At 43.2% G+C, this 19,132-nt stretch overlaps 1 protein-coding gene across 7 annotated transcripts in view; it reads left to right on the forward strand.

Moving 5' to 3' along the window:
• DISC1 (DISC1 scaffold protein) overlaps nucleotides 1-19,132 on the forward strand; it is a 403,406-nt gene that overhangs the window by 173,477 nt on the left and 210,797 nt on the right. For 6 of the 7 annotated variants that reach the window (XM_025386838.1, XM_025386847.1, XM_025386853.1 and 3 more), the window contains one exon: nucleotides 2,959-3,061. The exons of the other annotated variant lie outside the window; for it this stretch is intronic. In XM_025386838.1, the coding sequence (XP_025242623.1) occupies nucleotides 2,959-3,061 (103 nt within the window). The remainder of the gene's footprint in view (nucleotides 1-2,958; nucleotides 3,062-19,132) is intronic. 7 annotated transcript variants of the gene reach the window in all.

Genomic DNA, 19,132 nt, shown 5'->3' on the forward strand with positions numbered 1-19,132 from the left:
AAATATCAAAAATGGTTTGCTTTGTTTGCATACCGTCTTACTCCATTTGGGTTGTTATAACAAAGTACCATAGACGGGGTGGCTTATAAATAACAGAAATGTAATTCCCATTGCTTTGAAGACTGGAAGTCTGAGATCAGGGTTCCAGCATGGCTAAGTTCTGGTGAGAGGCCCTCTTCCAGGCTGCAGATTGACTTCTTGTTGTATTCCCGCATGGAAGAAAGAGGGCAAGGCGGGGTCTCGGGCTTCTTTATAAGGGTACTAACCCTTCATGGGGGCCCCACCTTCATGACCTGATCACCTCCCAAAGGCCCCACCTCCTAATGCCATCACCTTGGGAGTTAGAATTTCAACCTGTGAATTCTGGGGGGACAAAAACATTTCCAACCATTGCATATACCTTGTCCAATACATTTAAAACACTTTATAATTACTTTGCTTTTCCATAAAATTAAGGAACTCATGTCTTTGATTTTAAAATGTAAACATAAAAGCTCCATTTGATAATGAGTTCCTTGGTGTCCAATTTTATTTGTAAATAAAAAGGATACACAGGTTTTCTGGGGATGTGTACGTGTGTGTGCAGAGTTGGATAGGTATGTGTGCACAGACATGAATGTGTGTGTGTGTGTGTGTGCTGTGGGAAGGGGATTATATTAGTCCACAGAGAATTAAAACAAAACTGTCCAGTCATACAAAACACCTTTCTCTTTACTTTAAACTAGATTGACTAGTGACCATGAGCTAAAGGTCTCAGACTGACATAGCTTTCTTTCTCTAGTGTGTTAGATACACACACACACACACACACACACACACACACATACCCCTACCTGATATTCTTTAGACTCCTGTCTCAGAAAGAAATGAAACCTTCCTTGCACTCATTACATTTCTTAAACTCTTATGGGTTACCCAAACCAAAGGTAATTAAGGGATAAATGAGATGGAAGAAACAGTTGGAAATAAATGGGATATCTGGAGATTGGTAGATATTAGATTACATCCAGCAGAGCCTGAAAGAGTGAACACTGCAATTTAATAAGAAGATTCAGAAAGGTTGTTTTGTATTAATATCGACAGCTTGAAGGATAGATTTGCTCAACAAAGGAGAAACTGACCCAATTATGATTAACAGATACTGTTCACTAAAATCAAAAATATTGGACATAGATTGGATGAGACACAAGAATTATGGCTGGTGTTACAGAGTTAATGGAAATGCCCTCAGACCTCAGATGACATTATTAAATGGATACGATGGGATGTGCCAGTCATCTGGGTTTGAGCCAAACTCAGACTTGGTGCTGGGGGAAGGGATACCTTCCTTTTAACTCTGGTTCTGACATCCTGAAAAGTCTCAAGATGTTGAAAGGGTCTCGGAATTAATTACTTTGGACATGTGGATGCCCAACACCACCAGTGCAGGCTTTGTTTAGAGGCTACCAAACTGTCGTCTTCATCCAGAGAATGATTTTCATAAAAAAGATGTTGGAAAATTATAGCCACTGAATAGAACATATGGAAGTCCATGAGAGAAACAGTGGAGTATTTTAGGCAGGATGGATGAGGTCTGCTTTGACTCTAAAAATAATCTCAATTCAAACTGATATAAGAAAACATTTAAAGTTGATGGTGTCCAACAAACCCTAGATTCTTCTGGGAAATTAAATTTTTCTAGGTAGCTCATTAATCTGAGTCTAGATATCATTGGCATATGAAAAGTCTTGAGACTGCTGAAAGGGTTCAAAAAGGGAAAAATGTGATGTTTTAGCCTCCAACAAAATAAAAGATAACCTAAAGACATTTGGAAAAAGAAATTAAGATTTAAGATTTTTGCTGTTTTTGAAAAACCAAAGAAAAAAACTGTAGGATGTGTTTGGAATGTTATGGGAAAATACATGATAAAACCCTCAAACCTCACTGAGAATTACTTGTCTATTTTTCAAATCTGACTTGCCAGCAAGTATCTATCTGCCTTCAAAGTTTCCCTAAACAGTGTCTATTAATACTAGTAATTAAATTTAGCTTGCAGCTTTGACCTTCATCTCAATGGCCGTATCTTTATTCACTGCATACTATGTGCCAGGCACAGAGCAAAGTCCCTGCTCACATAAGCTCGTATCCCAGCAGACAGACAATGTGGAAACAAAGGAATGGAAGTACATAGTGTGTCATCTGAGCGGAAGCTGTGGAAAAACATCAAGCGGAGGGAGGGCCAAGGGAGGCTGCTATTTTGGGTGGGTGATCAGCAAGGCCTTTCCTCCCAGGCAGCGACTGAGCAGAGTCTGAGCCAAACCACCTGGGGCTACGAAAGTGATGCAGACAGGAGGATTCGGCAAAGGTCTGGAGAAGGCAGGAGGCAGGAGTGATGCAATGATGTTAACTTGTGGTTGCTCTCTGTTGGATTAGCTCCTATCGGTTTTGTAATTGAGTGTGGGTGATGGGCATATGCTTGGAATACACCATTGCTCACTTTATTTTTGTTCTTTTTCTTCCATTTCCCTCCTTCCCATCCCTTCCCTTCCTTCCTTCCCTTCTTCCCTGTTTCTTCCTCCCTCCCTCCCTTTCTTCCTTCTCCCTTCCTCTCTCCCTTCTTCCCTCCCTCCCTTCTTTTCTTTTCCATCCCTCCCTGACTTCCTTCCTCCCTTCCTTCCTCTCTCTCTCCTTCCTTCCTTCCTTCCTTCCTTCCTTCCTTCCTTCCTTCCTTCCTTCCTTCCTTCCTTCCTTCCTTCCTTCCTCCCTCCCTCCCTCCCTCCCTCCCTCCCTCCCTCCCTCCCTCCCTCTCTTCCTTGTCTTTCTTTTTCCATTTCTTGCTTTTTGAGCATTATCCTCCAATTACTCTTCATCACCCCTTTTAATTACTTACAAATCCAGAAATCTCTGACCTGGCTGTTCTACTGCCTTCTGATTTTTAGCTGAATAAATGATGATTCCTGGCCATTTCTCTCCCCCTAGGTGTGTATGAGTGAGAAATTCTGCAGCACCCTGAGGAAGAAAGTTAACGATATTGAAACCCAACTACCAGCCTTGCTTGAAGCCAAAATGCATGCCATATCAGGTAACTGGCAGTGTAGGAGATGTTGAAGCTGTCCAACTAAAATAATGACAGCCACCAGCGCACCGTGTTTTGCCCTCGATGAACATTCCACGGTTATTATGTCATTCTCAGACATCTGAAAGCTTTTCTGGGGAGTTTCACTAACGTACACATAATATAGCACAAGTTGTTTATCTGAGTACCGCATTTGGGACTTCCAGTTCCTGTTTCTTGAAGAGTTTAGAGACTGAATGTACTCTGTGTGCCATATGATTCTAGCAGATGTGTATGTAGTATTGTGTATCTGTAAACACTGAATGAGGATTATTGGGTGTGCTCAGACCCTTCCTGTGGGGGAAGGATGGTAGCATGAGACAAATGGATGTCCTCGGTTTAAAAATCTAGTCACAGAAACTTGGCGAATCCCCAAAGGATTATGCTCCCTCTTAGTCTGGCAGTTATTAAGGAATTATTTTTCCATTAATTAGTAGCTTGAAAACAAGAGTCTCTGAAAACAGTATCTTATCCTATCATTTGAATAGTGCATTCAAACACTCCTCTGTATTTGTTATTTTATTTTCACAATTGCTGTATTAGGTAGATGGGAGAGAGACCGTGATCCGAATGGACTGATGGGGAGGTTGAGGCTGCGGGATGTGTCCTTTGGTTAAGGTCACTCAATTAGCTCAGCAGTGGCTGATCTGGGGCTAAAGTCCAGGCCCTCTGTTGGTGTATTATATACGGATATTTAACCCAGTTACATAATGACAGCTTCAAAAAGTTCTCTGAGTTTTGTAGGTTGAATGGACCCATAGCTCATCAGCTTCAAAAGAATCATGAAAATTTAACGAAAAGGTATAATAATTACATGTGTGGGTTTTAAATGGTATTTTAAGAAGGAATACAATAATTGGCAGCTTCTGCTCCTCAGATCATTAAACAACTAATGTTGGCAGCTAATGAGCAATTTGGTCCCTGGTGCAGTCACGCGTATTATTTACAACCCGTAGAACATGGCAGTGCGAATGTGGGGCTTGGCTCTTAACAGCTTCACATGCCATTTACTTGAAATTATGAGCCCATTTGCTAAGAGAAAAAAAAAGAAGATTGAACACAGTCTTGCTTCTGAGTTAGGGTTTTTGCTTTTCTTAATCAATATATCTTTCCCAGGAATACAGGTGGATGAGTCTGTATTAAGCCCGAGGGAAGAAATGTATAATTCAGGCAGCAGAGATAGCCTCACTCCAGTGTGAACAATCTCTCTTCAGACTCCAGGGAAAATGCCTAAGATGGCATATTGCATATGGGGTAGGTTTCCTGTTTTAGCTCTTTGGTCAGCTGAGAAAATTGGTAAGGCCTGATCTGTTGAAGGATGACCTGAATTAACCCTCCTGGTAACTGACCTTTTGACCTCACTATTTTCTGATTGCACTGTATGCTCTTTGGTGGACGGGCCCTTCTGTCAATGGGTGATACTGGTGATAAGGTGGTTGACATTTTTTTGCAACTCCTGCATATAATGCTATTTCTGTTTCCTCCTATTTCGATACCTTCAGAATGGGCAAACCTTCACTCCATTAGGTAAGATTCTTAAAACCCCTGTTGAATGGAGAGGATCTTGAGAGATGTCGTTAAGATTCTTAGGGGGTCTTTTGTCTGTCTTCAAGTTTCTATGATTCTCTCTCTTAGATTTGTAGACCGAATGATATGGTTTGGCTCTGTGTCCCCACCCAAATCTCATCTCAAATTGTAATCCCCACATTCAAGGGAGGGACCTGGTGGGAGGTGTTTGGATCATGAGGGTGGTTTCCCCCATGCTGTTCTCATGATAGTGAGTGAGTTCTCTTGAGAGCTGATGGTTTAACAAGTGTTTGGTAGTTCTTCCTGCATTCATTCTTCTCGCCACCTTGTGAAGAAGGTGCCTTGCTTTCCCCTTGCCTTCTGCCATGATTGTAAGTTTCCTGAGGCCTCCCTAGCCATGCAGAACTGTGAGCCAACTAAACCTATTTTCTTTATAAATTACCCAATCTCAGGTGGTATCTTTAGAGTAGTGTGAGAAAGGACTAATACATCCATCCTGACTTTGATCTATGGCCTGAGGCCCTTTCTTAATTTGAGAATTATTCGCCATTTGCAGAGAGCAGGAATAAGAAATTAGTTTCATTTTCAAACCTGGTCAGATCTAGCTCCTTTACATGTAACAGTTTATTCTTTAATTCATCTCTCTTCTCCTGCATTTCATCACAGGCAGTGACAGGAGGTCAGTGGGCACTTCTGTATTCTGCCTGGAAATCTCCTTGGATATATAATTACAATTATTAAGGACGCTTTTTTATATTGCCTCAGTTGGTAACTCAATGACTTTTTTGCCACTACAAGGATATTTTTTTTCTAGCTTCTGATATATTTTTCTTACTTTTTTTCATCCTTCACTGAGGCCCATGAGGCTTCTGCCTACTACCACGTCCCCAAACCAATGCCTTGATTTTAGGATATTTTTACAACAGCATTCCATATCCAGATACCAAAATCTGTTTTCATTGTCTACTGCTGCATAATAAATCATCTCAAGATGTTGTGACTTAAAATATGACCAGTTATTTATTTTGCCCATGGAAATACAATTTGGGCAGGGCTTGGCAGGGACAGCTGGGGTGGCTCAACTGGGGTGGCTCCCATATTTGGTGGGAGAATCCACACCAAATATGGTGCATACATATGGTCTGGCTGTTGAGTGCTGTCTCTGTGGGCCTCTCTATAGGCAGCTTGGCTTCCTTACAACATGGCTGCTAGGTTCCAAGAGCGAGTGTCCCAAGAGAAAGGAAATGGAAATTTCTTATTCTTAAGGTCTGAATTCAGAAACTGGCATACATCTCTATTAATGTGTGGCTCCCCAAACTTCATAGCCTGAAACAACAAACCTTTATCTCTCACAGTCTCTGAGAGACAGGAGTCCAGAGTGAATTAGCTGGATGGCTCTGACTCAGGGTCTCATGAGGTTGCTGTTAAGACACACTTTGGAGCTGCAGTCATCTAAAGGCTTGGCTGGGACTGAAAGATCTGCTTCCAGGCTCATGCATGTGTTGTTAACAGACGGCTTCAGTTCCTTGCCACAAGAGCTGTGCCATAGGACCTCTTGCAACATAGCAGCTGATTTCCTCAGAGCCAGTGATCTGAGGGAGAGAGAGCAAATAAGACAGAAACCACAGTGCCTTGTTAGGACTTAGCCTTCAAAGTCACACAGCATCACTTCTGCTTAGTGAATAGAAGCAAGTCACTAAGTTCAGCCCACAGGGAAGGGGAAGGAAACAGGTTTTACCCCAAAGGAGGAGTATTAAAGAATTTGGTGGGCATATTTTTATAACCACTGCAGTGTTACTTCCATTGTGTTTTATTGGTCCAGCATTCCTGGTGCACTGATTCAAGGGAAGGGCCATTATGACAAGTCTCAGTGAGAGATGTGTCAGAGTTTCAGTGCCATGTTCTAAAAAGTGACACAGGGCTTACTGAGACAGAAGGATTTTGAGAACTGAAGAGCTGGACAGAAAGCTTTTCAGTCAGAGGAAATGGCCTGTTCCATTTATTTACTGAAAAGAAAAATATCATTGAGCATCTACGAAGTGCCAGATCTGGTTCTGGGCACTGAGGATGCAGTAGAGAACAGGACAAGATCCCCCTTCCTTTTTTTTTTTTTTTTTTTTTTTAGACAAGGTCTTGCTCTGTTACCCAGGCTGGAGTGCAGAGGTGAGATCATAGTTCACTGCAGCCTTGAATGCCTGGACTCAAGCCATCCTTCCGCCTTAGCCTCTGGAGTCACTGGGATTATAGGCATCCTGGCTCAATGTCTCTTCTTTTTTGATAGCTGTGTTGTCCCATTGGCCACAGTGGAGTGGAGCTAGATATGCCTGGGCTGAGTGTGGAGGAAAAGCACAACTATTTCTTCAGAAGGAAGAGCAGTCTAGATTGGCCCAGGTATAGGATTAGTATTGTGGTAGCTCTTCAAAGTCGGTTAGGACCAGGATACACAGAGCTCTGAATGGTAGGCTAAGGATAAGAGCATTTTAGGGAGCCATTACAATGTTTTAGAGGAGTACTGAATGACTAAAACCAGACTTTGGGAAGCGTGATCCAGCCATGTTGTACACAGAGGGGTGGATGTGGTAAGACCTCAGGAGTCATGGAATTAACTAAGATGTTAGAAATGAAAAAAGGAAGAAAAGTAGGCTAGTATAGGAAATCTACTACAGATAGGTAATTATTGATTTTTAGAAGAACCATGATGATACTGATGTATCCAGTTGAGTGTGGTGTAATACACATTAACAAAAGTAATTTAGAAAGCCCATAGTTTCTCTCCCTTTTCACTGACCTGTACACACCTTAAATGTGCTTTAGTCACCTCTTTTCTTTCCATTCTCTCTTCCTGCTTCAATTTTCCTGTTCCGCAGAGAATAGTTTGGTTTAAAGCCGATAGCAAAAGTGGATTCTGTTGTTACTGTCCTTCCTAGATATCAGTCAGTTCTCACACTGCTGTAAAGAAATACCTGCGACTGGGTAATTTACAAAGAAAGGAGGTTTAATTGGCTCATGATTCTGCAGATTGTACAGGAAGCATGGCAGCATCTGCTTAGCTTCTGGAGAGGCCTCGGGAAACTTGCAATCATGGCGGAAGGTGAAGGGGAAACCAGCACTTCACATAGCCAGAGCAGGAGGAGGGGGTGGGGGAGGGGCCACATAATTCTAAATAGCCAGACCTTGCGATAACTCACTATCACAACAACATCACCAAGAGGGATGGGGCTAAATCATTAATGAGAAACCGCCCCTATGAGACAATCACCTTCCATCGGGTCCCACCTCCAGCACTGAGGATTACATTTCAACGTGAGACTTGGATGGGACACAGATCCAAACCATATCACTAGAGAAGGAGAGTACAGCCGTGAGCTCTATCCATACTGACTTGGAGTGAGAAACTCACCAGCGCAGACAGATTTCTCAGTGTTTGAGTGCAGGGGCCATACAGGTAGTAGAGAGAAACTTGGGCTTTGGAATCTGAGACGCATGTGTTCAAGTGCAGCTTTATCATGACTTGGCTGAATGATCTTGAGCAAGTTATTTAACCCTTTCAGGTCTTGTTTCTTCATCTATAAAATGGAGCTAATAATAATATTGCCTGTCACATTAGGTTGTTGTAAGAATTAAGTGAGGTAGTGAATTAGAATAATGTGTTACATCAGTATATTAATACATGAGATAATAAATATGCGAATGTGACATCTCTTTCCAAGAGTGAATACATGCTTAGCTAGCGATTGTTAGCCATGCGTCTGAGTTGAGGGAGACCCAGCCAGCAGGTGTCTCTCTGACCAGGTGACACTCGGTGCTGCGGGTTCCCGGCCAGCGTACCTCTTATTACAAGGCAGCTTTGGCCTCAGTGCTTGTGCACTCTCCTGCCTGGCCAACCAGGCTGGGCCACTTGTCAATGGGGAGGATTCATTTTTTTGTTTGGTTTTCAGCTCTGAGTTCAAGAGCCTGGGAGACCTGCTGGCTTCTCTGCTAGAGCTGGGCCACATATTTTTAACCTGGGCCCTGGAGGTCTGATCAATGTCCTGGCTGGATCCAGTGCAGTAAGAGAAGCCAAGGAGAAGAGAGTCTTCCGAGGCCTGGAGCAGGTCTGACCTAACTGCCCACTGTAGGAGGTTTGCCCTGGGACAAACTGAGGTCCTGCAGGGCTCAAGGGTGAAAGGCCTCTTCTCCCAAGATGAAGCCCCAGACCCACCTTGCTCAACTGACTGCCTGGAAAGGAAGCGAGAGTGAAGATCTCAAAAAAGAGCAGCTCCTTAACCTCTGTGCTGCTCTCACTGAACGCTCCCGCCCCCTGCCCAGGAGTTGATGGCTTTGACCCTGGGGCAGAGCGAAGGGAAAGCATTGGTGCCCTCTAGGACCGAGAGTGTGGCACTACAGCAAGTGTGTGGTGGGTGGGGCTGACTTGTGCTCTGTGGCTACTACCCATCCCCATCAGAAACGTGGGCCTGTTTCCTTCTCTAGAATGGGCTGGGACTTTCCAAACCACCGACCTGGAGCGATGAGAGTTGGTGTCTTGAGTCTGCATCCACCGTCTGCATGCCATGCCTGCCTTCCCACTGCTGGGGGCCCTCAAGCCTCCTCCAGTTCCCGTGTCTAAGACTTAGCAACAAGCATCCTTCCTGTGTGTTGGACTGTGGGTCTGCACCATTCTGAGACACACTCCTACGTTGGGCCCTACCTCTATCGGTGCTCATTGACCTGGCTAGTATCGCAGTCCTCATCTGGAACGGGGCCAGCCAAGCCCCGGCCACTCCCTTGCCCTCGGACGAAGGCTCAGGCCCTGAGGCCCCGTGAGTAGTCAAGGCTGGCTCTCTGATGCCTGGCTGCTCTAATGTTGGCATCCTACATGCACTTCCCGCTCCAGGCTTGTCCTGCTCGAATTACCCCTTATTATTGATCTGGTCCATCTGTTGAGTCACCCTGAAATTTTTTTCTTCCACTTTGTTTAATGCCTGGCACTGAAAAGACAGCCAGTAGAAGTATTTATTTTTCAAAAAATTAACCCTCATTGGTTGGTTGCTGATCCCTAGAAATCTGTCGTTTTCATACCTCCTTCACTTGTCAGGCTTTTCGTCGCCTGCCCTGACTCCAGTGGGTATGTCTGGTTTTAAGCCCCAGTCCTCCTGCTCATCGGATCCATCCTCTGCCAGGTGATTGGAGCTGGCCGATGTTCCAGCTTCTGGACGCTGGAAGCCAGCAGCAGCAGCTGCCTGGGTGACAGCCCCATTGTGTGTTGGCAGGCTTCTCACTCACCTTTTTTAATCAACTGGACCTGAAAATCTTGAAGCTAAACAAACACAGCCCTGCTATTTTGGCACAAGATGAAGGCCAGTCTTAAGTAGTCTGCAAACGCTGTGAAAAAGCTTTTAAAAGAGAATTATATCCAGGGCACCCAAGCTGCTTCCAGATGCCAGAGGCAGCCCTGCATTTTATAATATGCTTGCTGGAATCCCTTTAAAATGGTAGATGTTGGCCATCTTTTTCTTTTTTCTTTGCATTCCCGACAGAAGCACTTCCAGTGGATGGGCCCGGTATTATACCCTGTATGTTTTAGAGAAGCTCTAAATTTGTGTAGCTGTCAAATTTGTGTTTTTCACTCAGACTGCATGTTAGGATCATCTGGGGAAATTAAAAAATACTGGTACCCATGCAGCACCAAATTCCTTCCGTCAGAATCTCTAGGGATTGTTCCTGAATATGGGAACCGTCATAAACAGTTTCCACGTGGTTTTAATGTTCTGTGAGGGCTAGAACCGCTGTACCAGTGAGAGGAGAGCTGGCCTGCCCTGCTCACTTCTGGCAGATGGACTTTTGAGTCACATCTTTGCACACCCATGTGAAGCTCTAGGCCCAATGTGCACCTTGGGTAAGTACTTGCAACTGCAGCCTGGCCTTGGCCTGGAAGCACGTCTTGTAGGATCGCTGATCTTACTCTCCCCTGGCCTTCTCCTTGTCCTAGAAGATGTGCCTGAGGCTGAGAGGCTTCCTTGTTTAATTCATCTAGCTGTCTGTTCTGAGAGCCCCCAGCTAAACTGAGGTTCCAGTCCCAGAACAGCTAGCAACCGGCCCTAAGGAGAAATGAAGGGGAGATGGACATGGTGTTTACTGCGTGCCTTTCATAGGATGCTGCTTCTACCTGGAAGATGCAATGCCTAGTTGTCTGACCTGTGACCAGGGGCTCCTTGCCTGGGAAACTTGTTTATATGTCTTTGTGGCTCTTGCCTTTCCTGTGTTCAGTTTATGCCCACCTGCCCATTGCTCTGGCGCTGGGAGCCCAACCTTGTGCTCTCTTGGGCGTCCCAGGTAAAACCTGGCTTGGGGCATCCCCTGGTTCTTCAGATGGAAGGTGCAAATGCAATATACACCACAGTAGGGAACACATTCAAAAAGTGTAATTTATGGATCCTGGGCAGGGAGGGCACAGAGAGACGGGAGGGCAGTCCTTTGTCCCTGGGCCACTCCAGATAGGAATGAAGCATCATGCAGAGAGAGAGAAACAAGACACACGACAACTGGCAGTGTGTATAGGGAATAGGGTCTGGGTCACTGTAAGTTTTCAGGCAAATGTGTGAATGATCTGTTTAAAGGAAGCAGAGGGGAAGCAGGGAGCCCAGTCTGCTAGTCAGGGGAGATGCCTCTAAGTTTTTATCTCTTGCCGCTGGCTTGAGCCATTGGGTGTGGTTTTCTTCTAATGCCTGGGCAGCTGTCTCATTCCCGTTAGAGTCACTACATGATTCTAATTGCCTTAGAATTTATAGGAACCAGTTGGCAGCCCAACAAGTAGGCTCCTCTGGCCAACGAGGGAGCCTTCCCAGGACAGGCAGAGACCTCTGCCTGGTTATTAGATTGGCCATCTTTGGGTCTCACCTCAGTTTGGATACTTTTTTTTTTTTTTTTTTTATCTCACCTGCCCCCTTGTTATCTGTTTCCAAGAAGCAAACAGCTCAAAAAATTTTTTATTTTAAAATAACATAAGAGGATGTCTCTGATACTCCAAAAGCCTTAGGAAAAAAAAAAAAAAAAAAAAAAAAGGATGGTTCTGTCCAATTTGGCGTTTCATTTATAGAGAGTAAAAACTATCTATACCCGAAATGTATTCATTGCACACAATTGTATTTGAATGGCAGCTTGAAATCTTCTCTCCTAACTGATGATTTTGGGGAAAATAAGAACGTTTAAACAATAAACTAGATTTTCTAGATAAACACAAAATGGGTGAATTTCACACATCAAGTAATGAAAGTAGTTTTTTCCTTAAATTGAGAAACAAGGATTTAAATTTTCATCTTCTGAATGAATATTTGGCACCCAACCAATAAATAGATATCATCTTAAATTTTCTTGAGAAAATATCCTTTTCTTGCATAATTAATTTAAAGGAAATTAAACGGACCATGTCAGTTGTCAAACAAGGAAGAATAAGAATTTTGCTTGTTATTAATTTTATTTGCAATAGTATTTAAAGGTAACTTTGTAAAATAACCCCAATGATATAATCTAAAATAAAATAGGTTGTATTTAAATCACTTTTTTATTATATGCTAAGAAAAACTATTGAATGATTAAACATTCTTAAGTGGATTCTTAACATTGTATGGAACTGGAAAGAGCAGTTCAGATCACAGAGGCATGGACACTCACTGTGTTTTAAGTGGTCACTGCACTGATTCAGAACAGCAGGGGCTGGCCCTGTACCGGGGTGGGTGGAGGCTCAAGGCCAGACCTACAGAGCGCTCCTGTGTCTGCAGCTGCAAGGAAGCAGGAGAAGCAGTGACGATGGTCCAGGAGAGGCCACTTGACATATGGCAGAAAAACAAAATTCAGGATACAGACAGTGGCTGGGAGCATCAAGTCAGTTGCTTTCTTTCTTTACTATTTTCCCTCTTTCTAAAAAAGTCTGTGATTTAGATCAGTGACTGGAGGAGGGAGACAAGAGACCCAATAAAGACGTTTTCAAAGATGATGCCTATCCGGTGTGAAAAGCAATGAAGACCTATCCAATGAGAATAAGCAAAAGCTGTTATGCAGAGCTTGCTACAGCAAGGGAGTCAGATACCATCACCTGCAATTTGGCAGAGACTCAAAGGTGGGCAGACGAGTGGGAAAGCTTTATAGTGGAAAAAGGTGAAGTCTTCAGATGCGCCCTGATTGGAGGTTATCGATGAGGGGAAGCTAGAGGCGGCTCACTAGAAGCGAACATCCTGTGTGCTTGGTTACGGGAGCATATTTGGCTTTCTCTGGTGGGTTCTAAGTTGGAATTGGGGACAAAAATTAGGGAAGCCATCAGTTATTAATCCAGTCCTGAACATTTTGGGCCAATTGTTACAGAAATTATTATTTAACTTCCTGGAGAGTTACTAGACAGCAATTTGGCTTCCAGCAGGTCTTACAGCAGGCCGGCTTCCAGGGTTGCTTTTTGTAGGTAGGGATATTGTTTTCTGGGAAAGTTGCTGCACCTTGTGGATCAGAGTTCCACCTTTTGATATGGCCTGGCTGTTGTCTGGTTGTCTATTTAGCCTGTCACTAGGCACCAAATTTTCTCAAGCAGTTGGAAAGTTTTGTGTGTCCAGTGTTATCTTCCCCTTGTATTCTATGAAATATGTGGCCATCTGAAATGTTCAATGTGCAAAGCCAGCCGTGGGGCTCTGCTCACCGGAAATGCTTTTGGCTGTCTCAGGAAGTCATGGTGACTGGAAGAAATGCACAGCCCTGACAGAAAATGGCAGAATCTAGCTGAAGGGACCGCCAGGAAGAAGAGGGGTGGGGAGGGGAGCAGTTGGCTGGGGCTTGTTGGCTGCCTCAGTTGCGCTTTGGTTCAGCCAGCCCAAGCTCACAGTGGATATCCTTGACCTCGCCAAGGGAAGGCTCTGAAATACAAGGGGTAGATCTTGATCTGGCTTAACTGTGCACTTGAGCTTACAGTTCCTTGAAAGATCTGGTGTCATGTAAGACAAATTATACAGCACTCTACTATTTCTGGAGTTTGATTATTCTCAGCACTGGCTTCATTTCTTTTTTTCCACTAAATAAGTGTAGTTCAAATGTGGATAGGTGAAAGTAGACAATCTTAGGAGGATCGTTACAAACTGAAATGTCCATGGGTTCAGGCAAGTGCCATGTGTGTGAGGGGTACCCCAGGTGAGAGGCCTGAGGACAGGGCAGGTGAAAGGGGCCACGTGGGCACAGGATTCATCACACCCCCCCCCCCCCCCCCCCCCGCCATGTGCTCTCTCACTTTAGTGATGATTCCTGTCCAGGTATTAACTAAGTCACTTATTGACGTGAGATCAGAATAACCAAGTTCAAGTTCAGCAACCTTGCATGGTATCCTAGAACTCTGAAACTTTGTGACCTTCACAAGGTCACCTCTGGGTCTAAGTTTTTTAACCGGAAATCAAGGACAATCATTAAGAGACTCCCCTTCCTGGATTGTTGGGAAGATTAAATGAGACAATCCATGTAATGAGAGCATTGTAATCTCTAAAATTGGACTCTCAAATAATGACCTCAGGTGAAGGAAGAACTGTTCAAAATGCCCCAGGTACTATGAAGTACAGAGGATAGGTATTTTTTTTTTAAGGGATGGGGTCTTGCTGTGTTGCCCAGGCTAGAATGCAGTGGTATAATCATGACTCACTCCCACCTCAAGCTCCTGGGCTCAAGTGATCTTCTCACCTCAACCTCCCCAAGTAGCTAGGACTAAAGGTACATACCACCATGCCTGGCTAATTTTTAAATTTTTCTGTAGAGATGGGGGTCTTGCTATATTGCCCAGGATGGTCTCCAACTCCTCAAGCAATCTTCCCATCTTGGCTTCCCAAAGTGCTGTAATTACAGGTTGAGCCACTACACCTGGCTGATATTTGAATTCAGAGAGGCCAAGTAACTGTTAGAACAGAGTGGGTAAAGTCAGCTTCGGCATATGCCTAGGGATTTAAATTGTGTTATTTGCAGAATAAAATATGTTGACAAGTGCTTTAAAAAACTATGAGAATACCCAGGTTTCATTCCCTTGTTGAAGAGCAGGCAGGCACAGGTGTATTGGGATGCCATAGGTGGCATATTCTTGTCCACACACATCCTTCTGTGGCATTTAGAAAGGGCCCATGAAAGTTATGAAGTTTCAGGTCACGGATCTCTGATGGGACTTTCTTCAGGTATCGGCATTGACTTTCCAAATTTTCATCACTAAGCTCCTGACCAATTTCAGCAGTCAGAGAGGTCTGCATCAAGCAAGGTCTGGTCTAAGCCTCATAGGCTTAGATCTGAGGTCAAAATACCTATAAAATTTTAATCAAGGGCATTGTAGCATTTTATCATGGCTTGGGTTTTGATATGAACGGTCTCTTTGGGAATTCACACTCATTCTGCTCTTTTAAAACGTTTGCTTTTATCACTGTACATTTTCCCAAGCCTTATTCCTCAGGATCAAAGAAAGGGCCCAGGCTTTAATTAATGATCTCTCCTATGTTTTACCAAGGGCACTGGTCTCTAGAGCTTGCAATGGGTTGCAAGGGATTAGGGGATGTATTTCCAGCAAAACTTTTGTACCGGCACTCGCTCTGTATATGTAGTCTCTTCCAATTTGTTTTTGGAGATCTTTTTTTCTGACTGTTCACAGGAGGAAAGGGCACGCTGTGGCATATTCTGCCTGGTGTCTCTGGAGGCATAGTTGGTGCCCATCCCACTTTTTATTAACTCTCTTCATTGAAAACACAGCCCAGAAGACATGTTGGGACTTCATAAGCACAGCCTAAGGAGGAACTTTGGAAAGTACAACATTGTACATGTGGCCACCCTGCTCCAACACAGTCACACCTCCGTGCTGGTCCTCCCGCGAGCTCGCCAGAGCGTGGGGTCCCTTGAGGTTCTTTGTGGCATGTGGTATGGGGCTCGATCCTCAGCTTCCTTGACTTGGCCGTTGTTCAGGATGGAAATTACCGATCCAGGAAAAGTTTTATTTGTGTTACTGTTTACAACTTGAAGCTCATGCAAGTGCGGTCTGCTCTCCTGTGGACTTTTCGGGTTTTTCCTAAGTGGGTCCAACCCAGCAGCGTGGCATTTGGGGCACTGTTGTTTTGAAGCAACTTCCTTGTGAGTTTAGTCTCACCTCCTGCCCCCTGCCCAATGCTCTCTAACCAGGACTCCTATTTCTTCTTTTGGGACTCTTATATTCTTCCCTCCCGAAATCTGCCTCAGTCTGTCCTGGAATAATCTCTCTTCTCCTCTGACCTCTTCTAGTGTTTGCTTTTTCTTTGGAAGGCACCTTCTCCCTTTATTTTGTGGTAACTTCCTGGAGAGCAGGAGCAGTACTTGTTCTCTTTTGTGTTTGCCATGTTGCGTAAAACAGTGAGAGACAAACCCATGAGTCTCAATAGGGTCTTTATAAAATCATGGCATTGGAAACTATAGACTTCAGTGACAGATGATATGTGCTAGGCTTCAGAATGCCCTTAAGGTGGGAAAACATTTTGTATCATTTTCAACATTTGTGTCAGTTTGAAATCTGCCTACTAAGTAACAATAAAGAAGTTAGCAACATAATTTATGCTTAAGAGGAGGGGTTCTGGGGTGATGTTCCAGCTGGAAACTTGTCCTATGGTTTACTGCACCGTGATCTTCAGCAAGATATTTTAGTTCTCCAGATTTCCATTTTCCCAGCTGTAAAAAGAGATAACAATATGAATATCAGTGAACATAAAAAGCACCCGTTATTTTATATATTACAAAGAAAGAAACATTGCTGTCAATTAAACAGTAACAGTGCTTTCTATGGTTTAGAATTTTTATCTTATACTTACGGATATAGCTCTTTTAGATGTATTTAGGCTTTTGAAAAATCACATATCACCTATTAAAAAGGAGAATAAATTGGTTAAGGTTTTCCTAGGCGTCTTCTTGTTCAGTCTGAGTCTTCTGAAGCACATTTGGACTCAAAGTTGTCGAGGTTCGTGTTTCCCCACACATCATCATCCTCTGAACCCCTGACGTTGTTGGGAGGCAACTTTTTCTCCCCCAAGAATAAACTGTTTTCTGTAGGATTGTCTGCCAAACTGCTAACACCTTTCCTCAAGTTTTGAATGCTGGTGCTTTCCCAGTCTTACAAATCCACATCAACACAAGATTTTCAGGCAACAGCCAGTATGCAGATGGTCCTAAAATAGTTTGTACATTGAAACACCAGGGGGTTGCAGATGGTCAGCCAGGGCCAGGAAAACAATCCAGTTATAACCACTGCATCCTGCTACTTCCTAGCTGATGGCGATTGTAGGGCACATCCCTGTTTCAGAGATGTTAAAATGTAAAATAATAATAATGATAGTAATAATAATATAAGCTATAACCTATTTCCTAAAGTTGTGATGACATTCAAAGGTGAGAAAGTTTGTAGCTATTATTGTGATTATAGTTACTATAAATTCTTAGAAAACATAGTGGGGTTTTCTAACACTAATTTGTGGGGCACTCATTAATGTTATATATTTAGTAATTTATTGTTCAGTGTTCATACTTTAAAATTTCCTAATTTTTCCTCTTTTTAATTGAGGTATGGTTTACATTCAATGAAATGCACAGGTCTTAAGTGTTTACAGATCTTGAATTTTGACACCTATGTTACAGACAGCCCAATCAAGAAACAGAACATTTTCATCACTCAAGAAACAACACCCTGTATTATCCCAGTCATTATCATCCCTCCTTTATTCTGATACCTTCTACCATAGATTAATTTTGCCTGTTCTAAAACTTAATGGAATCATGTGGCACTACTCTTTTGCATCTTTTGTAAAGACACATACATGTTGGCAGGGCGCGGTGGCTCATGCCTGTAATCCCAGCACTTTGGGAGGCCGAGGTGGGCGGATCACGAGGTCTGGAGTTTGAGACCAGCCTGGCCAACATGGTGAAACCCTGTCGCTACTAAAAAATACAAAAATTAGCTGGGCGTGGTGGTGGACACTTGTAATCCCAGCTATCTGGGAGGCTGAGGCAGGAGAATCGTTTGAAACCAGAAGGCGGAGGTTGCAATGAGCTGAGATTGCGCCACTGCACTCCAGCCTGGGCAACAAGAGCAAAACTCCATCTAAAAAAAAAAAACAAACAAAAAACCAACAACACATACATGTTGCTGCAGGCATGAAGGGTTTGTTTCTTTTTATTGCTGAGTAGTCTTTCATTGCGTTGCTCTATTATTCTTTTTGCATTTTCCTGCTAATGCACATTTAGGTTGCTTCCAGTTTGGGACTGGCTCTCAGGCATAAAGACACTATGAACATTTATTTGAGTGCAAATATTTTTGATGACGTGTTTTCATTTCTTTTGTGTAAATGCCTAGAAGTAGAATTGTTGGATTGAAGGGTAGGTATACATTTAACCTTATGAGAAACTGGCAGAACTTTTCTTGAAGGGACCATTTTACATGTGTGCGAGTTCCAGTTGCTCCATACCCTTGTGAATGTTGACATTTTTAGTTGAGTTAATTTGAAACATTTGAGTGGGCTTGTAGTGGAATCATTATGGTTTTAATTTTTCTTTTCTTAATGATTAATGATGTCAAATGCTTTTTCATGTGCTTATTGGCCGTTTGTGTGTCTTACTTTGTAAAATGCCTGTTAAGTCATTTGCCTGTTTTTTTTTTTTTTTTTTTCCTTCCTAATGGAGTCTCGCTCTGTTACCCAGGCTGGAGTGCAATGGCATGATCTGGGCTCACTGCAAGCTCCGCCTCCCGGGTTCACACCATTCTCCTGCCTCAGCCTCCCGAGTAGCTGGGACTCCAGGCACCCACCACCACGCCCGGCTAATTTTTTGTATTTTTGGTAGAGATGGGGTTTCACTGTGTTAGCCAGGATGGTCTCCATCTCCTGACCTCGTGATCTGCCCACCTTGGACTCCCAAAGTGCTTGGATTACAGGCGTGAGCCCCCGCACCTGGCTCATTTGCCTGTTTTTCAATGGCACCATTTGTGTTTTAATTGTCGAGTTGTAGTATTCAACTTCTTTGTCAGTTAGACATATTGCAATGATTTTCTTCAAGTCTGTGACTTGTCTTCTCATTTTTTTAGTGATGTCTTTTGATGAGGAGTTTTTAATTTTGATAAAGCCCATTTATCCTTTTTTAAATAGTATTTTCTGTATCTTATCTGAAGTTCTTGCCTACTCCAAAGTCAATAAAATATTATTATTATTTTTTTTTTGTAGAAGCTTTATAGTTTTAACTTTTACATTTGGGCCTGTGATCCACCTTTAGTTAAATTTTTATATGGTTTGAGGTATGAATCAAGGTTAATATTTTTCCCATGTGGATAGCTAGTTGTTCCAGCACCATTTGTTGAAATACTTTCTTTTCCTTATTGACTTGCTTTGGCACTTTGGTTGGCTGTATATGTGTAAATCCACTCCTGGACTGTTTATTCTATTCCATTGATCTATTTGTCCATCTATATGCAATGCCATATGACCTTGATTTATAGTGGCTTTAGCCTTAGTCTTAGACTAACTTTTT

Source organism: Theropithecus gelada, chromosome 1 (genome assembly GCF_003255815.1).
Source record: "Theropithecus gelada isolate Dixy chromosome 1, Tgel_1.0, whole genome shotgun sequence".
In the NCBI taxonomy this organism is placed as follows: domain Eukaryota; kingdom Metazoa; phylum Chordata; class Mammalia; order Primates; family Cercopithecidae; genus Theropithecus; species Theropithecus gelada.